This window comes from Corvus brachyrhynchos, unplaced genomic scaffold (assembly GCF_000691975.1).
Source record: "Corvus brachyrhynchos isolate BGI_N302 unplaced genomic scaffold, ASM69197v1 scaffold115, whole genome shotgun sequence".
Classification (NCBI taxonomy): Eukaryota; Metazoa; Chordata; class Aves; order Passeriformes; family Corvidae; genus Corvus; species Corvus brachyrhynchos.
Window position 1 is genome coordinate 10,219,733 of NW_008239553.1, and position 22,034 is coordinate 10,241,766.

General features: G+C 41.3%; 1 protein-coding gene and 1 long non-coding RNA gene across 5 annotated transcripts in view; one reads left to right on the plus strand and one right to left on the minus strand.

Annotated features, from left to right (window-relative positions):
• Nucleotides 1–22,028, minus strand: part of PAPLN (papilin, proteoglycan like sulfated glycoprotein) — a 54,336-nt gene extending 32,308 nt beyond the window's left edge. Inside the window, exons 1-3 of one of the 4 annotated variants that reach the window (XM_017741802.1) lie at nt 18,863–22,028; nt 15,343–15,487; nt 3,541–3,603 (exon numbers count right to left, since the gene is read on the minus strand). In XM_017741802.1, the coding sequence (XP_017597291.1) occupies nt 3,541–3,603; nt 15,343–15,351 (72 nt within the window). In that variant the 5' untranslated portion in view covers nt 15,352–15,487; nt 18,863–22,028. Of the gene's footprint in view, nt 1–3,540; nt 3,604–9,188; nt 9,397–10,380; nt 11,028–15,342; nt 15,488–18,862 lie in introns of those variants that run through there. The other 3 variants (XM_017741804.1, XM_017741803.1, XM_017741801.1) reach the window with 3 other exon arrangements.
• The window catches only part of LOC108448523, an 11,193-nt gene continuing 7,468 nt past the window's right edge, over nt 18,310–22,034 (plus strand). The window contains exon 1 of the long non-coding RNA XR_001864419.1: nt 18,310–18,396. This is a non-coding gene — a long non-coding RNA (uncharacterized LOC108448523). The remainder of the gene's footprint in view (nt 18,397–22,034) is intronic.

Below are 22,034 nucleotides of genomic sequence, written 5' to 3' on the forward strand. Positions count from 1 at the left end.
AGGAAGTGAAATACAAAGTGGTGCAGAAGAACTGAGTATCTTATTAAGACAAGCTGCTTTACGAAGACAAGGAAAAAAAATCCAGTCTTCATCAGTTTTAATGGCTTGTGGTTTACACTCACTATGTACATTTCCTTTCATCCTCCTCTCACCCTAGCCATGGCTCATTAGCATATCCCCTCTAACAAATCCAGTAAAATCCAGCAGTTCCCTGACATCTTAATTTTCTCAAAACACTTCAGATTCTCCCTACACCATTGAACCCGCTCCCTCATGATTCACAGCTCTTTTCCATGTTCCCTGTTCAACTCTTCAACACTCCTCACTGTGCTACCTCTCTTTGGGCTGTCCCACCCTAAAGCTGGCTTCTTCCACACCCACTGATTTCCTGTCAGCTGGGCAGGATATGGTGCATGGCTGGTGCGGTGCACTGCACAGCCCGGGGTGTGCTGCCCTACAGAACTGTGCTGGCTTGCTGGGCAGCAGGCAGAGCAGGAACCAGTGACTTTTCAGAAGTGGAAAGACTTCCACAAACTCTGGGTGGCCTGGAGATGATGAGAGAATTTAAAGAACTCTGAAAAGATACAGCCATTGCAGAGAAGTGAAATTAATTCTTGGAATCCTTGTGGAAGAAATGGAGCACATTCAGAAAATTCTACAAAGAGGATGATTGTAAGTTAACTTTATGACCCCAAACTTGTTTGGAAAAGTGGACAAAACACACAGTATGAAGTCACCAGAAGTTGTTTATCCAAGGGGCCTAACAGGAACTCAAGGTTGAAATGGATAAACTGTTAATACTAGCAGACAACCCTCTCAGCTAAATCCACTTCAACATGTGATTATTGGAAAGTGGAAAATCTGACACCAGTTTACAAAATGATCCCAGGGGAACCCATAGAACTGTACATTCACAGAGCATAAAACTGATGTCAGCTGATAAATTAATAGAACTTATAACAAAGAACAGAACTAGCAGGCACCTGCATAAATACAGGATGTTTGGGAAAAAGTCAATAGGGCTTTTAAAGGCAAATCCTTCTAAGCATATTGCAGTTCTTCAATTCACAAACATGTCAACAAGGGTAACATGCCAGATACGCTCAGATTTCCAATGAACTTTCAAAACAATCCTTCAAATAAAGCTTTGAAGAAGTTAAGTAGTCAGAAGGACAGCTCTTCAATGGATAATGAGCAGGTGGCCCAAAGACAAAAGCAGGAGTAAAATCTTCCTCCACTGCAAGAACTGACATTAGCAGCAGAATTCCATAAGGAGCCTGAATGCCTCAACACATTTATTAGTTATGCCAAAACCACTGAAGTAATGAAAGCAGATGATAAGGGTAATATACAAGGTAATAAAGGACAACAGAAACCCAGAGACATACTGCAAAGAACTATGGAAAAACATAGTATAAGTGATTTATCACTAAAATGACAGTGGAGATTTCATGTAGGCAACTTAAGTGATGCACAGGAGAAAACACAAATCCTATCCCAAATTGCTATTATTTATTAATTATTAATTAACATTAATAAATCACTACATGGGAGTTGATATTTAGCTCTCAAGAGTAGGATCTTGGTGTTATGGCTTCAAGGAGGCATTGACCAAATTCAGGGAAGAGAAAGCGACATCTCAAGCTCAAAGGGTTCATAATCTGGAAGTGTATTGGGGGAAACTGTACTTGCCTATCTTTTAATGTTTTTTTCTAGACACATTTTGTGACATAGCTGGAGAGAGGATACAGGGCAAAATAAAGTGGTCCTACCTGGTACAATTAGTCTTGTGCATGTTTTCTACCTTTCCCTCCATAGCAATATTAGTAAAATCTCCTCTTTCTCTGTCCTCACAGTAATTTATACTGTTTCTGTAGGACCTTAACTTTGATGTCCTCATGCACCTTCTGCCCTTTGTGTCAAACCTGGTTAAGGCATCTAAAAGTTTATTCAATAGATTAACACCTTAAACAATAACAATGTTGATTTATTTACAATAAATTGAAATCCAGCATTTCAACCTAGAAATGCAGATCCATAGAAAGAAATGGTGTTCAGAGGAAATGTATTTGAGTATGAATTTCAGCCAAGCCTCAAGCCAGCCTTCACTTTAGCACACTGGCAGTACAATCTAGGATCAAATGTAAGTATTGGACATGATCTAATGCCTAAAGATCATAAAAGGTGAAACAGGCACTGCTTTTTCAGAGCTGTCCCATCTGGGGGAGTTCAGGGAGCCCCACTATTCTTTTGGTGCCCAGCTTGATCTAGTACAAACCTGAGTTCCATCACTACAATCAGTCCTGACATTTCCAGCTCTTGCAAGTGGACCATCTCTTGCTATGGTTCAGCCTGATTGCATTAGCATCTGGTAAGGAATGGCCCACATGAAACAAACACCATTTCTCACTTCTCTACTAGAAACAAAATGGAGAATTACTACAGCAGAGTGCCTCAGTACTGCTGGATCTTCCTGCTTCCTCATGATTTGGACAGATCCAGAATGTCAGGGAAACTGAACTTAAGTGGTGGCCAAGCAAAAGCTTCTCCTTTCATTCAGCACGGCTTCAAGAGGAACTATTGATTGCATGCAGGGGGTGGAGTCTAATGCTACAGAGAAATGTCAGCCTTCATAGTCTCAGGGTATTTCAGACATATCCCTTCTAAAAAAATCACCAAAATCTCCAAATTGGAGATAGGCAGGTGAACAGATGAACAGAATGTAATATATTCCATTTCTGTTTCTTTTAACATACAGTATGATTTTTTTATTAGATGTGAGATAGCTAACACTCATTTAAGCATATTTCCATCTGTAAGAGAAAATACGGCAACTAACTCTGCTTGATTTCTGATCTCTCATCCCTTATCTTCAAAGGTGGCCTAGAAAGCAAAACACTTACTCCAAGTGATAATTGCCTCTTTCTTCCCTGTACTCTCTGTTCCTTTACACCTAACAAACATGTAATATCTTCCTTTGCTAACACTTCCACTCTACTCTGCAGGTCATCTTTTACCTTAGATGTCCAAAGTTTAACTTCAAGTCAGGGAAAAACTGTTCTCAAGCTGCATTTACTTCAGAAAGATCCTGCTTCTTACTCAGAAAGGAAGAGGAATCCCAGTTCTTAATAGCTGCATTCTTTTTCTGATAATATCAAATTGGTTTAACATAAAGTAACCTCTCCCAGTAAAGCTAAACCACATGGCTAATACTTCTAAGTCCAAAGAAAAGAGAAAAACGAGCTAACCAAAAATCCATTCTCTTTATTTCAAGTGATAGCTCTCTCTAGCTTTGAAGCAGGGGACAGCAATTACTGCTTTGCAGATAACATCCCTGGAACTAAAGGCACTACCAGAATTCTATTATTTAATTGCCATGTTAGACTTTTCATAAGATGTACCACAATAGGCCTGATGACTTGAACCTATTAGCTCTTTCAGAAATACTTTCTACAAAGCACTTGAATTACAGATGTTCACAATTCTTAACAGAAGTATCTTTCATTTCTTGTAACAGAGTTCAGAAGAGCATTTACTTACTGAAAATGCAGAAGGTGACATCGTTGTTAGCATGAGCAGAAGGAATAAGTTCTTCATCTCTGCCTGTGGGAACAGAAAAATTACTCATCAGGATTGCTTGCTTCTTTGCTGCTAGTGGAAAAGCTACCATACCATGCAGTAAAAATGGAGGTGGAAGTAAAATAAAAGGGAGAGAAGAAAAGCAGTTTTATCACTACACTCCCTGGATAGATGAAGGCATCTGCAAAGACTGAAATTACCCTGCACAGAAAGCCAGGATATAATTACTGAGAGTAAATATTTCCCTGAACTTTCCTCTGGTATTATGAGAACACCATCCCCAGGCACAGTGGAAGGTGCATGCTGTTGCATGTCTGCCCTCCCACTCCTTTATGTATACACCTGATAAAACACTTGAAGATTGCAATGACTTCAACCAACCCAGGTTAAAAAATTCCACAATTAACATTTCTGTACCCTACATTCATCTTGTGTGGTTGTGCTTGTTTAAAATCCAACAATGCATCATGGACAGCCATAGCTAGATTTCACCATGAGTAGTTATATCCCCTTTGCAGAGCTAGAGAGGAGATCAGGTCATGTAGGCTGGTAAGGCAGAATACAACTGTTCTTAAATTTGGGGCATTATGGGACCACAATATTTTGCTGGTACTCCCTGTTTCTACTTAATCTTTCCTCTTTTGAGTTGCAGCCCACACCAACCACCACTCACCAGTGTTCACAGCTGTGCAGGGACACTTCAGCCACTACAGACTGACTCTTTCTCATCACCATTTCTCATGGTCCTGTGACCAGTTAAGCCCAGGAAAAAAAAAAAAAGAGATGGACTGGATATCTCTAGCACAGTTTTATCTAGTTTGAGATTCTTTCTAACTTGGAAAGGAAAGGTAAAAGGAGAAATTTTCCTTTCACAGCACACAGAAGCATCAAGGAAGAAATGTTTATTTCATCAGTCCTTGTAACATCTGTTTTAATATTAAAACTTCATATATAGCTCTTTTAGCCTGGCCTATTAAATCCAGATAAAATACAGAATGTGTATCACTATTAACAATTATAACATTGAAAGAAAATGACATCACAACCAAGAAATAACCAAAATGAAACTTACTCCATCTGGTATTTGAGTATTTCAGGTTACTTTATGATGGGCAGCCATTTTTCTTACAGTCCTAGGCCTCAGTGAACAGATCTTACTACAACTCTCCAAGTCCATATATACCGTGGATTTTAACTCTCTCAACATTCAGCATGCTGAGAATAAAAAGCTTGTTCCTAAAGACTTTCTCTTTCAGATGTAAAAGCTACTAAAAAAGTTCAGTTGCATCAAATTCTGTGTGCAAATTAGCAATGAACAGGGGAAACAGAATTGGGAAAAACAAGCACAGATAAACTTCTCTCCCTAAATACTGAGTGCCAATCATAAGATTCATAAGAAAATGAAAATATAGGAGCTTTTTATATAAAAAGACTTTCATTAATTTCAGTTAATCATTTTTAGGAAACTGAGGGAAGACTATGTACCCTCTATCACCCACATGTGCTACTACTCTTCCTATTCAAATCAAAGAAGAAACAACCTGGGGATACCCTCCAGAAGAGGTAAAGAATGCTCTCTGTACTGTAGAGGCTAGAGGCCAATGACCAAATCAGGCTGGATCTGTGTCACACCCTACCAAGCATATCAAGTCATATCCTTTCTCAGGGGAAGCACAGGCAAGAAGAGATCCTTTTGCTAGAAGATCCACACACACAAATAGCCAGGTTCTCCTGAATGACATTATAATGTGCCCACAGCACTAGGAAAAGGCATTGTGAAAGCAGCATCTTCCTTGAATGGTGTTGGTATCAGAGGTAAATATTTGAGATCAGCTCCTGTTCCTACTACTCAGAGGAAAAAGAAAAATCTCCTCCCCAGCTCTCCTCTCTCACATATTCCATTTCCAGGCACCTCTCAGGTCCACGGATATGACCTTGAAAATCTAAACCTTGTTCTGCTGCTAATGAACTGTCTGCTAGCTATTTCTAGCATCTGAACCAAGAGGCAGGCAGGGAGCTGGGACCAAACCACACAAGGCTTCTGGAGAAGAGGCTACAGGAGCACGTCACTGGGGCTCCCATTCCCCAGGTAGTTAGTATCTTGGACGTTTTTAGCCAGTTAGGACAAAAAGATTCTCTGAGTAGACAACCACAGTCAGAATCCAATGTATGGGGCAACGCTGTGCATCAAAGCAGCAAGAGGTTATAGCTCTGGTGCTTGCTTGTACTTTTGTGCCATTGCACTTGCATGGAGATTGCTATCATATGTCCCAAATTTAGCATTAAAATGTTTAGACCATCCAGCCCTATTAAACTAGTCATGAGATTCCAGGAAGCATCATCAGAAGGAAGAACAGGGCTGTCTGTATCCTATGAAAATCCCCACTGGAAAACAAATATTGTATTTGATTATCTGAACATCAACAAACTTGTTATTTTAAAATCCTCCTCAGATGTAGAATTCAGCATTGATTCCTTTCACCTTAGTTTCAACCACAACAGATGGGACTGAAGAATCTGTCTGAAACCTTAAAAAAAGGGTCAAGTTCTGTTTCTGGATTTAATGGCCTTTTAACTCCTTGTAGGACCTGGGGTACAGCAGCACATGTTTATTCTGCTTGTTTGCCATTCTTCTCACTGCAGGCTGGACATGCAGGGGGAAGAAATGAGAAGGACAGTGTTTTACTGTGCTTTCACTTGTAACAACAGCAGCTGCTGCTCCCTGAACCTCCTGCCCATCTCCAGTTTTCTTCAACCCTCCCCAGCTTCCTTTTCCCACTGTGTGCTAGAACAGCATCTCCACCCCTCCTCCACCCAGAAACAGCAGCAGGGCCTGAGGGGAAATGGTGACTTTATGCTCAAGCTATGGAACAGCTGCTGGAAAGCTCACAAGGAGGAATTCCTGCCATAGTGCTAAAATATGAAGTTATCTCAGGGAGAGGGTTTATGAGTTCACAAGTAAGGAGCAACCAGAATCTTTAACCAAAAATAGAAGTATGCCCAGCTGAAATCTCTGCTCATACACCAGAAGAAATTCAAATTGTCTAGACAGTCACATCTGGCATTAACTGCTCGTGTGAGATGAATAAAAGACTTAAAAAGTGAGGAGTGGTTCCAGCCATCTGTGAGCTTGGTCAAAAAGAACTGGCTTCAGAGTTCAGCTCTGGACTGTTTTCTATAAAAGATGCTGACCCAAGCTTCTCCAAACACTGAAGAAGTTCAAACTGGAATCTAACTTTAGCAACTTGGGAACCTTCTATTCCAAAACAGGAGGGTGGGAGGGTGAAAGGACTACAGAGGGCATAGCTGCAATTTCCTAACAGAACAGAACACAAGAACTCCACTACCACTGGAAACTGGGATAAGCACCCTTATTTTCAGGGCTTGACGCTGAACCCACTTAGGAAAGAAGTTTTTGCCTTTATAAACAGAAGTTCTAGAAAATGGGCAGACTTGGACACTTCTCTATAGTGGAGCCAGCAGTGAGCTGCTGTAAAAATATTTTATTTACTTAGAAACTCTTGTCCAGGTCCCGGCAGACTTAGCAAGATCAGTCAAATCTTCATGGAGACCAAGAGTATGTTTTAGAATCAAGGATAGTTTTAATGACTCCTATGTTTACTTCACGTGTGTAAACCCTGCCTTCCAATGCACAAATAAGATTGCTTACTTAAACTTGGCCACTTTTCCAAACAACCTCTTAACATCCATGTCCCTGGGGAAACAAGACCTACGTTGCCTGTATATATATATGAAAAATAACTTTGAATCAGTTGTCTAATTTCAGGGTCTCAAAAGCAATAAAGTTACATTTTGAGGTAAAAGATACTGGACCAGGATGAAGAGATGTGTTGAACTTTTAATCCATTTAGATGATGAGTTTTTCTTTTCAACAGGAAGGAAATCCAAACTTAAAAGTAATGTTATGAATAACTCAGCCTTGTGTAAGCAAGAACTTAAGCTGTTTAGGCACTACAGAATCAGATCACAAAGTCAGAATAAAACAAGTTTCATGAGTTCCATTACTTACACATTTATCAGGTTTTCTCTATTCTTTTTGAAAATAATTGGACAGCCAGTGTTATGTGGTTCTTTTCTGTTTAGCACAAAAGGCAGACCAGCCTTCTTTGGCCTGTGAACCACATTTCTAAATCATCTTTGGCCAAAGACACATATCACAGGTGTGGGTCAGGGATTGTTCTAGGAGTGGTTCATAGGCAGAAGACCCCTTCAGGGTTCCACTTGCCTAATCTAGATGAGATTTATCTGGACATGCAGGGAAAGTGGCAAAGCCACCCAGCATTACTGACTTTGGCAGGTCCTTAGAAGCCATTTCATCTCCCTGATGGGAATTTGAATTACCCAGTATGGATCTATCATTCCCTTTGAAGTAACCCTGACACAGAAAGCTGCCTTTGCATGCACAGCTTGTGAGATACAGGTTGGCCATCCTGGCAATAAATATTTACCTGTTGCAATATCAACAGAAATGGCTTATTGTAAAGTTTAGCACATCCAGCACTAAAGCAAATGTTGCCACAGGGATCCTACTACTCACACCTTTTCAGAAATTCCTTCCCTTTCCTCCACTCCCCTTTAACAGATCAGATCTCACTTTGATGTTTTATTTTTAGAAGTTTGGTTGAAGGAGGTGGGAAGCCAGAAAGGATGATGATATGTTGCCTGGTTATTCACTGACATAAATTTTTTGAGTCATTGACTCAGAGCAAAGTCTTCGAGCTTTTACATTCACTACATTTTCTAAAGACATTATGATTTTTTATTTGCTTTAAAAAACATCCAGCATATCTTTGTTCCAGCGTGCTTTTGTTTGTCTTGACAACTGAGAAGCACCTTTTAAGTTTTTGCTGGAAGAATTAAAAAGGGAAAACATACCCGCACAGAAAGAAGCTGAGATGACGATTGGGACAGAAAGGGGCTCTATGGAGCAGGGATCAAGGACAGGGAAAAACCTCCCTTTGCTTAGGATGTGAGCTGAGTGGGGAGAGCAGAAGGATGACATCATACAGCCTAGAGGAACCAGGAAACAAATCACCACTTTAAGCAGATGATATCACATTCAAGATACTTCTTAACATGCCTGTTTTCTTCCCCAACCACAGTAAGCCATCCTTTTTTGGACAATTTTTCAAAGAAGATCCTGGGCCTTATGTCCTTGGGTTGGGGCAGATAAGCTAAATAATGTCCATGTGCCCGTTAAAACAGAAGAATGCTGAATTGCCTTTGTCTTGACCATGCAATGAACCACATTCATAAAGAGCTGTTTGTATACAAAGCAAGGGGTAAATGTTTATAAATGAGTTTAAGCACAAGACTGGCTGAAAGGGCTTAATGGGAAAGGAGAGAAAATAAAGAAAGCACAAATTGTCTGAGCAGACATTTTACGGCAGTGTCTTTACCATTGGTATCCAGATTTACTTATTAATTCTAAATACGTTAGAAGTTGAAGAATCCTCATCAAGAAAGTTATCCCAGTGAGATATACTTTCAGCCATGTTAGGCATATTATGACAGACAAACTTTCAGCTAGAATAACTTTAAAATTCACCTTGTTAAATGAAAAGAAAAAAAAAGTCAGAAAAACTTACTAACAAGCACAGCAGCAGAGCACCAGCTGGCTGGAGAACTGAGTAGTGGTAACACAGAAGCATCTTCAAGCCTGCTTTATCAATGGTTTTCAACTCAGCCTTCAGCCTGATTCCTAACAGGCACATTAATCTGCACTAGGCCATCACTTCACGTGGCTGACACAGACTGACTGTTTTCTACAGAGGACTTCTACAGCAAAGCAAGATTCAGCAACACCTGGGGAAGCCACAGCAGCCTCTGAATACTGAAATCACACAAAACAGTAGCTGAAAAATCATCAGGCTCAAGAGCAAGATCAGCACACAGATTCTAGTAAGGCCTCACACCATACCCTATCAGTGGGTGGGGAAGATGCAGACCTGCCTTATTCTTGCTCTCCAAAATCCACAATGATGTATCTCAGGCTTAGGGCAGTGAAGCAGCGTCTTCCAAGCAAATCTAATCACTATGCCAGCCCTTTGCAGGAGCTAATGGAGTATTTCATGAGGGCAATTTTCTGTCTACCTATTAATATCAGCTCAGATTCAATTTTATGCAACTAGCCTCCCACTATTAGATTTGCAGCCAGAGATTTATTATAAGGAGTAAAGATAGGATTCTGCTTTCTATTTTGGTAGTCTCACTGTGCTTAGCTGTTAATTAAATCTGGGAGCATGTAGGGATAATGACAAGCACACAGACTGATTTAGACACTGCAAAAAGAAGCCACACACTGCCTATGGAAAATACATGACAAGGATAAAATACCCCAAACACAAATTGAAGAGGAATGGCTAACAGTCTTTATATTATATTTATATTAAGCTGTGACTGCCCTGTCACAGCTTAAGCTTCATTTCTATGAGTTATTTAGCCTGACCTGAAATATTAACTGACACTGAGCACTGCTGCTGTTTATAAATAATAGAATGGATTGGGTTGGAAGGGACATTAAAGATCATTTAGTTCAACCCCCCTGCCATGGGCAGGGACACCTTTCACTAGACCAGGTTGTTCAAAGCCCCATCTGACCCGGCCTTGAACACTTCCAGGGATGGGGCATTCCCAGTTTTTCTGGGAAATCTGTTCAGTGCCTCACAACTTTCTGAGTAAAGAATTTCCTCCTAATACCTAATCTAAATCTCCCCTCTTTTTGTTTAGCACCATTACCCCTTGTGCTATCACTATCTGCCAACATAAAACGTCACTCACCATCTTTTTTTAAGTTCCTTTTAAATACCAAAAGGCAGCAATAAGGTGTCTCTGGAGCCTTCTCTTCTCCAGGCTGAGCAATCCCAGCTGTCTCAGCCTTTCTTCATAGAAGAGGTGCTCCAGCCCTCTGAACATCTTGTGGCCTCTTCTAGACTTGCTCCAGCAGGTCTGAGGACACCAGACCTGGACACAGTATTCCAGGTGGGGTCTCACAAGGGTAGAACAGGAGAATCCCCTCCCTTGCCCTGCTGGCCACGCTGCTTTGGGTGCAGCCCAGGATGTGGTTGGTTTTCTGGGCTACGAGCACATACTGTCAGTTCATGTCCAGCTTTACATCCATGAGAACTGCCAAGTCCTTCATATGGACCATGTCAGAAGCCTTACAGAATTCTAGGTAGATGACATCAGTCAGTCCTCCCTTGTCAACCACTGCAGTCACTCCACCACAGAAGGGCACCAGGCTAGGCAGGCAGGATTTGCTTTTAGTGAAGCATGCTGGCCTCTCTTGGATCCCCTCCTTGTCTTGTCCCCTCCTCTCCCACGTCTCCTAACATGCATCTTAGCATTGCTTCCAGGAGGATCTGCTCCATGATCTTCCCAGGCACAGAAGGGAGGCTCACAGGTCTTTAGTTCGCTGGGTCTTCCTTTCTTCTCTTTTTAAAAATAGGAAAAATGTTTCCCTTTTTCCAGTCACTGGGGAGTTTGCCTGACTGCCATGACTTTTCAAATATCATGGAGAGTGGCTTGTCAACCACATCAGTCAGTTCCCTCAGGACCTTGGGATGCATCTCATCAGGCCCCACAAACTTGTGCCTATTCTCTTTCCTGAGGTGGTCTCAAACCTGCTCTTCACTTACAGTGGGAGGGACTTCACTCTCCAACCCCTACCTAATCATGTTACCCAGCTGAGACTAATCCCTTACAATTCAAATTTTTGAGAATTCTTTAGGAAAATAAAGGATTAAAGGATTTTCATGCTAGAAGACGGCTTCAAATTTATTTGACTTCATTCCATCCTAAATATAAACATGTCAATTTCTGTGCTGCGCAATGGGTTAAAAAATAAAAATAAAAACCTAGAGTTATCTCAAGAGGAGATTTTAAAACAATGTAAATTTTTCTCTGCCTCTCTTTGCAAGATTTACATCTCTGTTCACTGAGAGGATGTTAACACTACATTCAACAGTATGCTTGTAGTATATATGCAGAAGGAACACCTGTAAAACCTTTAAATAAATTTGCTTGGGGACTAATAATAGACAGGAAAACATGAGACTATTTACCCTGAACCTCATGTGGGTTTTGATTGCTGCTGCCTCTGCATTGTTTCTGGAACCTAAGATAGTTTATTTCATCTAAAGTTAACTCAGTCTTTTATATATATATATATATATATATATATATATATATGTGTAAACATGTCAAAATCACCACGCTTGTACAGGTACATCTCTTCCCTAAGGAATCACCCCTACTGACTGTGATGCAGACACACCTTCAGTGGTATGAGGCAGAAATTCCCCCAGAGAAGTCTGTGGGCTTACATTACTGTGCAAGGGAAAGATGAGTAACATGAGGTGAACTAAAAGAAACAAAAATGGAACAAAATCACAACCTAAACCAGAACTTTAGACTAACAAACTTAGGAGGGAGAGTATGTGCTAGTGGAATTGGGGCTGCTGTCTCTAAGAATACTGGCCCTAGCATCTTTCATCTGTCACTAAAAATTAACTTCATAAAAAATGATCTGAGGAGGGTGTGATCACACTGCAGTGCCTGGAGAGCTCTCAAAGGAAGCACATGCTCGACGGTGTGATCACAGCAAAATGACAACGGTGTGATCTAAAAATAAATTGGTTCTTTGCTCTGAAGCTGGTTTCTCCCACAGATGCCCAAACCAGAGCCTCCAATTACTGCTTTAAGGGCTAGGCAGAAAAATAAACAATCTGTGGATGGCACTTGTTTTCTATACATCATGTCTGCATGTCAGGAAGGTGAGCTTGTTATTGTGTGAGAAAGCATAAACAAATGATTTGATCATAGACTATGCATATGAGTAGACACCCACTCAAGTACTTCAATATAAAAATCCCTTCCCAAACGTCTAGCAGCCCTTATTATTCCTTGTCCAAGACAAGACTGGACCACAACAAATCGCAGTTCAGATCCAGGAGTGATAAAAAATGAGACTGTGAAGCTGTGTCCAGCAGACTATCATTTTGAGAGAAATAAGTCCTTTTGACAAGTCCATCATACAATGGGCATAACTGCAAATGACTGTCCTGAATCCAAGCAGTCATCCGTCACTGCCTGGGCTCAGCAGCTATGCCAGGTACATTGTGGGGCTTACATCACTTTTGTATCATCCTTCCCACAGACCCAACAGCAAAGCAACCTGTTTCCTCTGGTGTTCACTGAGCATCAATATGCCACCAGGAAAACATCTTCCCCTTCACTCAGCTAAGGATGAGCCTATAATGCTAGTTGTGAGGACTACTGTAATTGCATCCTGTGTATTCTAGGTGCTGTTCTCATGCAAAACAGCAGCTCCCATCCTCTTAAAAAAAACCTATTTGTTTGCTGTGTATTATAAGTCACTAGGCACATACATGAACGAATAAAATGGTAAACATTTTATTAACATTTAAGGTCCCCAGAGAACAAAGAGAAAGCCTTCTGGTAGCCTAAGCTCAATCTGTCCTGAGGCACAGAACAGTATTTTGCCTGATTTACATTATATTCAGAAGAAGAGGTCCACAATCAAGATCAGAGGGGTGGGTTTTTTCTCCCAGGTTTCCTATTTTAACAGAACAAAAAGAATAAACTTTGCACCTTTGACTCAAAGTACTACCAAGAAAGCCAGTTGCAACAACGTAACTGCTTTCCTGTTTCCTTTTAGCAAGTCTGGACACGGCCATTCTCCTAGACTCCAAAAGAATTTTGAGAGGCAATTAATCCCTGAAGCAGCTAGATTAGGTGAGATCTACCTGCATTCTCCTTTACCAAGCTGGTAAGCAGCTGGATCTGAGAGAGTCCATCCCAAAGCCTAAGTGAAGTGATCTGCATCAGAAGTTACTTACACTTACTGAACAGCAACATTTCAGATCATCCATTCTCTAAGTTCTTTACAGCACAGTGGTGGCTACTTTCCCTTAAAATTGAGACAATTTTGGTTTTTACCTAATATTCTTTTAAACATACGTACAGAAACCACCAAACAGAGCTCTACATCCTTGCTTGAAAATCACCTCAAATCACTCATCACACACCTTCTATCAAATGCTACCTTCAGACTGTTTACTAGTGAACAGATTTGGATTAGGCAAATGCTACAAAGACACTACCCCAAACCCAGCATTTCTGTGATGCCATCAAGCACTTACACTCATAGTGCACAATATTTCAAAACCAAACACCTTTAAGGTGTCAGGACACTTCACATTGTATAAGAATCTGAAAATAGGCCCGAAAAAGAAGTCTCAGTTATCTCACACTGGACAGAAAAAAAGCATCAAAACTTCCAGAGACAGCAAATTTGCTCTGTTTTAATTTTTTTCATTTTATCAATCATTTAATTCACTGACATGAATAAATATTAGTTTTAGTTAGTGCCATACCAAAGACGTGTGACTTTACCTACCCTTGTTCCTCATCACAAACACCTCCCTTTGCTCCCTGTAAGAGCAGAGCATTTGTCCTGGAAGCCCAGAGTGAAGCTGTCCAATACACACATGGCTGTGTAGCACTTTGGCTCATCCTCACACTGCACCTCAGAAACAATGGATTTTCATGGCTGCGCTGTCTACAGAGACTGGGGATGCTCTGGCATCAAAGTGTGTGGTACATCTCTGAGAAGGTGGGATAAAAACATATAGGCTGCAAGCCAGTTTACAAAGAAGCTGTTGAAGGGCCTTGGAAGTACAATGCAGGAAGGGTAAACCTGTGTTTGTGTAGACACTTACCAAAGTAACAAACAAAGGTGTTTACAAAGTCACTTTAAGGTTTCTACAGGCAGACCTAAAGAAACATACCCTCTTACTAAACTCCTGTACTAATACTAGTTATTCCTAGTCCTAGGGTCTCCATTCAAAGCTAATATTACCCCCATCAAGGCCTTGAGACTGATTTTCAAACTGCTCCTCTACTTCCATGTGACCATCCACCCACAAGGAACATCCAGTCTACCAGGCATATCTACTGCACTTCCACACTGCTTCCAGAGCATTACACCTCCTCCATGCCAGGACAGGTCCCTGCAGCTGCTGCCTTGGCCTGCCTCACATGTCAGGCTCCCTCAGGGGTGGGAGACCCGGTGCTGAAAACCTCCCTTTCACAAACAGGTCTGTTGGCTCTGACGGCATCGTTTGGCCGGGCCTCCCTCACGGCTCCCCTCACGCAGCTAAAGCAGCACCGGCCCGGTGCCCCTCAGCACCTGCTGGCGCCGGAGCTCTCCAGGGAGCACAGCGAGGGGCTGCAAGGGCCGTAGCGCCCACACAGCCTTTGTGCCCGCGTGCAAAAGCTCCGATTCTCCAGTCGATAGCCCTGCTCCATTTGCCTCGCACCCTGCGCGCTGACAGAGCATGTGCGTCTGACCCCACGGGGCTCGCCCGGCACCGTGTCACACGGACAGGGCCTTCCCGGGCACTCCCTGCTCCCCCCAGCCGCAACACCGGGAACAGCAGCTGCGGGCACATGAGGTCCCACTGTGAGTAAATGCGTGTCAAAGGTATGCGTGTTCACCGAACACATAGAGCATCTGCTTCCCTCCCTCCTAAGAAATAAAATTTTGCACTCATAAGGACTCTGGTCTCTCCTCTCCCCTGTACTCCTTTAACTGAAAGAAAAAAGGTGGGAAATGAAAAATAGTTTGAAGAGCACAAACAGCACTGAAAAGACTAATAGAGAATAGATATCCAGGTAGAGGGATCAGGAAACAGCCCAGAACACAAAGTCAACTCCTACCTTCTGCATGTGCCTGTGACAGGTGAGCACAAAAGTTGGAGACACTCTGCAGTCAAGCTCCAGAACCCTCTTTCCAATCGATCTTGTTGAAACAGTGGCACTTCAGTGCTCTCCTCTCCTGCTTCTGTTTGGTTACTAATCCTTACTGCACAGGAAAAGCAGAGTTGTATTTCATTTAACCCCTTCAGCCTCTCGGTTTCTTCACAAGAGTTTTCACTTTTGCTTTGGAAAGCCAGAGTCGTAAGCATGCACACAGGCACGCCTGCCGTGGAATTGTTTCTAGCTTCTGTAGTCTGTGTGTGAGCACACACATGAGCTCTAAACTGTGCCTAAAGTTGTTGCAGGGGTGGAGCCCTTTGTAACTAGTTTTATTTTAGCTGTAGGCATCACATCAGAAGAGAGACGGCTATCCACAGATCCCTTCGGTATTAATTTTCAGTAAGTTCTTAACTCTGAAAAAAATATTTAACTTTACATTTACTTTAAAACTACAGCCTGAATCACAGTTCACAAATATGCTTTTGACAAAAGAAACTTTGAACTTAAGTACAATTCACAGCTAGACTGGAGTGGAGGCAAAGGTAAGCAGACCTCCAAAATCTGAAAATAGCAGCACTTCGGATACAGACATGAATTTAACCAGACAATGGCAGCATAGTTTTCTCAATTTTTGTTTCCTCTAACAAATGCCATGCATTCAGAAACCCCCCTGAAAACTCCTGTGAAGGACAACTTAACATCATAAAAACTGTTAAAGGAAAAGGAATCTAGTTGGATGCATTACAAGGAAAAACTTGTGTTTTTAATCATGTGGATACTAGAGAAAACATTGCATAACAACTTATGTGTTGCTGTTGTTTTATTTTGCAAACAGATAAATCTGCCCCCCATTGATTTTGTTCTCTGCTTAGTATAAAACAAATAAATAACGAAATACAGAGACCACAGATCTGGAAAAATAGATTTTGGTCCAGCAATTATAACAGCTACCAGCATTTTAACCGTATTTAATATAATGACCGAGGTCTCCAAGATTATGAGAATAGCTTTAAAGTCTTAAGTTTGGGTTGATCTTTTATGTTTTGCCTTCCAGTTTTAGAGTCCTTTTACATTGGTAGTTCATTTGTAACCATAAGAGAGAGAACCTTGCTTTCCAAAGGAAAGATGAAGCTTCTACCTTCAGGTAACTCCACATGTTGGATCTTTCAAGGAAGACATCAAGACGTGCAATGGAATCTCCAGAACTGGTATTACTACTGTCTTCTTGGCCATGCTGCTGCTTTAGATGATCAAAAGAGACAATATCCTTGCCAACTGTTGACAAGCCTAGATGTGCGCAGCTCCAAATGGAAGTTTCTAGCAGACTCGTAAATGCATCAGGTGACACAGAAGCAATTTTATTCCAGGGATACGGCTCGCTTCATCCCTGCTGTTCAATCCCTGTCTAGCAGCTAGCCATGAAAGGTACACAGTACTCAAATCCTACCATTACACATCCCACAGGGAACAGAGTTCAAATAAAAGTTAAATCTTTTCCACAAGCAAAAGCAATCCTGTACTTTCTGGTCTAAGCTAACTCTGTAACAATAATCAAGGATAAGCTCTAACAGGAAGCCCACACAAAATGGCAACACCTCCACCAAGCAACCAGGGAACCACAAGATATTGGAAGACACAATACACCTCAGAACAACATCTAATGGCAGTGCAGATGCATGGCTACCTCTGTTATCCTTGTCAGGAGAAACAAAAATTGGATATTGTTAATTCCTAATTAACAATATAGAAATTATTGTCCTGCCCCTTTAGATTCAAATTTTCTTTTAAGAAAAATAAATTTGGGCCTTGGGCCAAGCTGTGGTCCCTCCTTTTCCATCAGGAAGAAGTTACATGAGCATGTGCTTTTTCTTTTTCAACCTGTACTCTCAATTAGCCATTGGCTAATGTCATCCTGCCAGCTGTCACCTTATATCCTAAGCTTCATGGTATTTGATCAAACCAAAACCTGAACTCCTGGCCTTCTATGAATAAACCAGACTTTCATATCAGTTTAAAGCTTTTATCCCCTTGGCAAGAAAAGACTTGAAATCCAATCCCAAAAGTTCAAAAACTGGAAGGCAAAAAACCCCACAACTTCAGATGAATTTATAAATACCCAATCATTAAAATGCCTCTCATGGCAGTGGGACCTCAATTAATGTTTTTTTGAAATACCAAGCTTAATAATGTTCTTGTAGTTTTTGTGTTCTTGTTGATAAACTACAAGGGAGTACAGAGACAGGGAAAATGTGACTGCTCATGTTGGAATCTAGCCAGGATACATCCAAAAACCAGCTGTGCCTACTGCATTAAAGCAGATACTGTGTAAACACATCTGGATTAATTTTAACCCCATAGAGACTTAATTGATGAGCTCTTGAGATGCTGAAATAAAAAAAAGAAGTGACCAGATTTTTGCGACAACTAAGCAACATGAAACATTAATTACATTTCTTTTATTAAAAAAAAAAAAAAGGAAAGAATAATCTGCTCCTACTTCCTGGTTCCAGCAGAGATGTGACAAAATCAAGCTGTTAGTGTAGGATTTGAGCTCAAGGCCAGTGCTTAGTGGCAATGCAATGCAAAGGCAATGCAAATATGAAGTAAACCTTTGCCCCGTGGTTTCACAGAAAGTTTTGCATATGTACCTTTCCTCTGGGAGAAAGGACGTGACCTTGTGTTGAAACTGTTTTCATCACTTACCCTTTAGTGAAAGCAAGATAATCCACTGATTCAAGACCTTTCTCATCTCTTGGTAAGACACTGACAGGTCACTGTGGAATGAACACAGCAGGACCACAGGCATTTGCCTCTTGCTACTAGATCAGTCCAGCGGCTAGCCTGGCATCTGGGTGTCCCAGATGAGGTCAAGAAGAAACAGTTGAGGTGAATGCACGGTGAATGGATACTGCCGAACATGATATCCTTTCTAGCCTGATCAGTGAAGTACCTCTGGCAAGAAGCAACCTCTACAGGAGCTGTGGCATTGGGATTTCAACAGTTACATGGCCAGAGGTCAGTAGCAAGACTTCTGCTTTCTCTTTTGTTATACCTTTCATGGGAATAAACTACCAGGATTCCTTACTGCCAGAGGCTGTTTCCAAAGACTATCTAAAGATCTGCATGCTCTACTGGACAGAGCTCCTGTCTAAATAGTTATGGCTGTCTTAACACTTACAGCACTGTAGAGGGTTGACCTTAGCTGGTCGCCAGATAACCACCAAGATGCTCTATCACTCCTCATCCTCAATACAACAGAGGAAAACAAACTGACGGAAAAACTTGTCAAACATGATAAAGACAGGAAGATTACTCACTGGTTACTGTCATGGGCAAAACAGACTTGACTTCAGAGAAATTAATTACTGAGAAATAAAACCAAAACACCCTGCTTCTTCCCCAGGGGGAACTTAACACCTAACTCTTCTACCTCCTGTCCTCTCCCCCTGAACAGCAACCAAAAAACTCAGGCAAGACTCACAAAGTTTCCAGAAGAGAAGCTTGAGCATTCATGCAAGGAAGAGAAGAATCTGTGTTCAGTTTGGTTTCAAAGTCTGAACCTCCCAGGAGACTACAGTGATCAGGAAACCATGGCATAGTCACATTACAAACTGGTGTTCTTGATTGCTCACTTCGTCATTTAGCCAAAGAGCAAGGATCTGGGGTGTTGTGATTACGGTTGGGTCACATGCTTAAAAATGGGATGTGTGCCTTGCTTTGTGTTCAGAGTAATATCCAGTTTCTTAGATAAGAGCAGCGGCCTAATCAAGGGACATGGACAGCCATTCACATACTTTAGCCTACTACTTGCATCTTATCCAGGGGATATGCTCAAATATATCTGAGCACAGAATAATACTGAACAGCAATCTTACATCCTAGGTAAGTGTGTTGATGGCTGAATGAGAAGGTAAAGGAATAAGGGTCTCTGGGATGCCAAATCAAGTCCACTGCTACTGGGGACATTGTGGCATGTCTCTCTGTCCATCAGCTGCACAAGGGTCTGAAAATAGGAAGCTTCAGCTTACTCCCAAAACAATAAATCTTTTGACATACTGATTTTTTAATTTATTACTTTTTAAAGAAATGACAGTATATTTTGATTCAACCTGAACTGAGCTTTTTTCAAACTTGAATAGTGCACCAATAACTCCATTCTTCCCAGACTCTCACTCACTATTGCAGGATAGGCATGTCATTTAGTCCTCTGAATGACAGCTTCTCAGTATACAGAATGAATCCTGTCAACCCTTCAGGAAAAGCAGCTCAATTTCATGTTCAGGAGACATTACAAAGTCCTTAGAGGAAGGGTGGAAAGTGTATTACATACCAGTGGGCTCTGCTGTACAACTTAACTGCATCAAAGCCTGTTATCCTCTTGCAGTATCTCTTGCACTGGTTTATACCTGCTCCAGAGGCCAGGCCACACATGAACTCTCTCAGGTGCTGAGGACTGCTGCAGAGGAGCTGACCCATACAACTTTTGTAACTTTTGTACAGATACAGCTACAAGCAGAGCTGATTTTATTGTGGTTTGCCAGCTTGCAGCCACTGAAGTCAGCAATGCAAGAGAGTAAAGAGGTATCAGCTTCATTGCTCCCAGTCTCCCTTCTTGGACACTTTCACATAATGCAGCTCAGAACTGTGGAAACCAGTGCAATCACCAGTATTTTGCTATAATCTGCTTCAGGAACAGACCAACTCACAGGCACTTGGTCTGGCAGGATTCTCTTCTCCTAGTCCCTTCTTAACAACTGAGCCAATTCCTGTGCTGTGCTCTCCAAGAGAGCTTTCAAATAAATTTACTCTTTGTATTCAAAGAATTAGATACCTCTCTTCATCCATTTCCAAGGTGAGTGAAATGGCAAGCCTGTCACTTCATATTTATTTTGATTCTCACCCAAATCAGGCGAGACTTTTATTCAGGCCAGCTTTCTAAACAAGTTGATAATGCTACACCAAGTTTCAGCTCTTCATCCTTAGGCAGTTTAAAGAAGAAAAGCAGCATGTAATGATAATGTCAGTGTTCAAAAAGCAAAAAACAACTTCAAAGTGCTGTGACTAATTCTGTGCAAACTTTGTTGTGAAAGGCACTCCAATACACTGCACCTCAGGATACAAGTGAAGGCACTATTCCATTGCTAGGACTATACTTGGATACACAAAGATTTGCCTGTAAAAAACCAGAGGAACTACATGTAATGGAATGAACATTATTTTTAAACCAGCCCAACTGCTCTTGAGTTTAAGTCATGTAAGCAAAACCAGGACACAACTGAGTCTATTGGAAGGGAAGTGGTGTTAATTTTTTCTAGCACTGGATAGCACATCTAGTTTTTCTGATGTCCCACCCCAAATCCTGGGTTATTTACAGGAAATCATTCCTACAGCTTTCCTTAAAAGTAGACACTTTGAATCCTACTAATTATTAAGAAACTGATCACAAGGACACTGCAATCCCATTTTCTTTTTCTGTATCATGGATTTAAATACTGCGTAGGGCAAACTTGGCAGCCACACAGAGAATCTCATTTAGACAGATTAATCTGTGAACACAGAGAGATCTGGAGGGGTCTCTGCTTGCCCATTCCTTGATGCACAGGATTTAAACAGGAATAATTATATTCAGCAAGCATAAACACACACACACACTCAAAAAGTAACATATACATACATTAAATGAGGCAATGCCTTATCCAGAACAGACACTCCCTCAGCTGTTTGTTTTCCTTTTATTTTGGTTTTACATTTTAATGATATATAAAAAGTAGAAGAAATCACAGGTGGTAAGCAGATTTGAGCTAGAGAACTGATTTCAAGAGAAAACATTTTTAGTTCTTAGACAAACAAATATGGTGATTAATGTTGATTTCTTGTGCTCCCCAAGCTGTCACTGGTGAGCAAGGAGCAAAGGGTCAGGGCTGGCCATTTGTATTCAGATTACATTTGAAAACATAAAGGACAGTCTCCAATCTCCCAAATGTTTTCTGGATAATCTAATCTGCTCCACCCAAAATAGCAAAAAAATAAAAGTCTAGATCACACAAATTTAACAAAACATGGTATCACATGAAACAAAACCAGAAAAACCTGTTCCCCATGGATGCCACACAAACATCAGCCTTTTGCTCAGAAGGTCTTGCCCAGAGCTCAGTCAAATTAATGGGAAGATTTGAATTTCCAAAGGCTTTAGACCAGGCAAATACTGATGTGGCAGAGAGGAGGGCAAAGAAGGAACAATAACCAGCCAATTCTAGGCCCGATCTCAGTATTTTATAATGATTGACAAAACTACAGTTATTTTCACCATGGCTGGACTGAGTCTTGCTGAACTATTCTGCCCTGCCCAAACCTTTAGGGAAACTAAAGCCGACAGGTTTCCCTTCCCTCTTAGCTGACTCCCTTTCCCCCCACAGAGTGCACCTGGGCTCCTGGTGCCACACATACCCTGAGGCTGTCAGCAATGGAAACAGCTCCTCTGCTTCTCCCAAACATCAGCCCTTGCTGGGAATAGGGAGCTTGCCAGGCAGAGATAACAATACAGCAAAGCTTTGGAGGGAAGAAAGAAGCTGGCTACCTCACAGCCAACATGAAGAAAGATCCTCCTGGAACTATTCCAGCTATTCTCCATTTAAAAATTAAGGCTTTTTCTC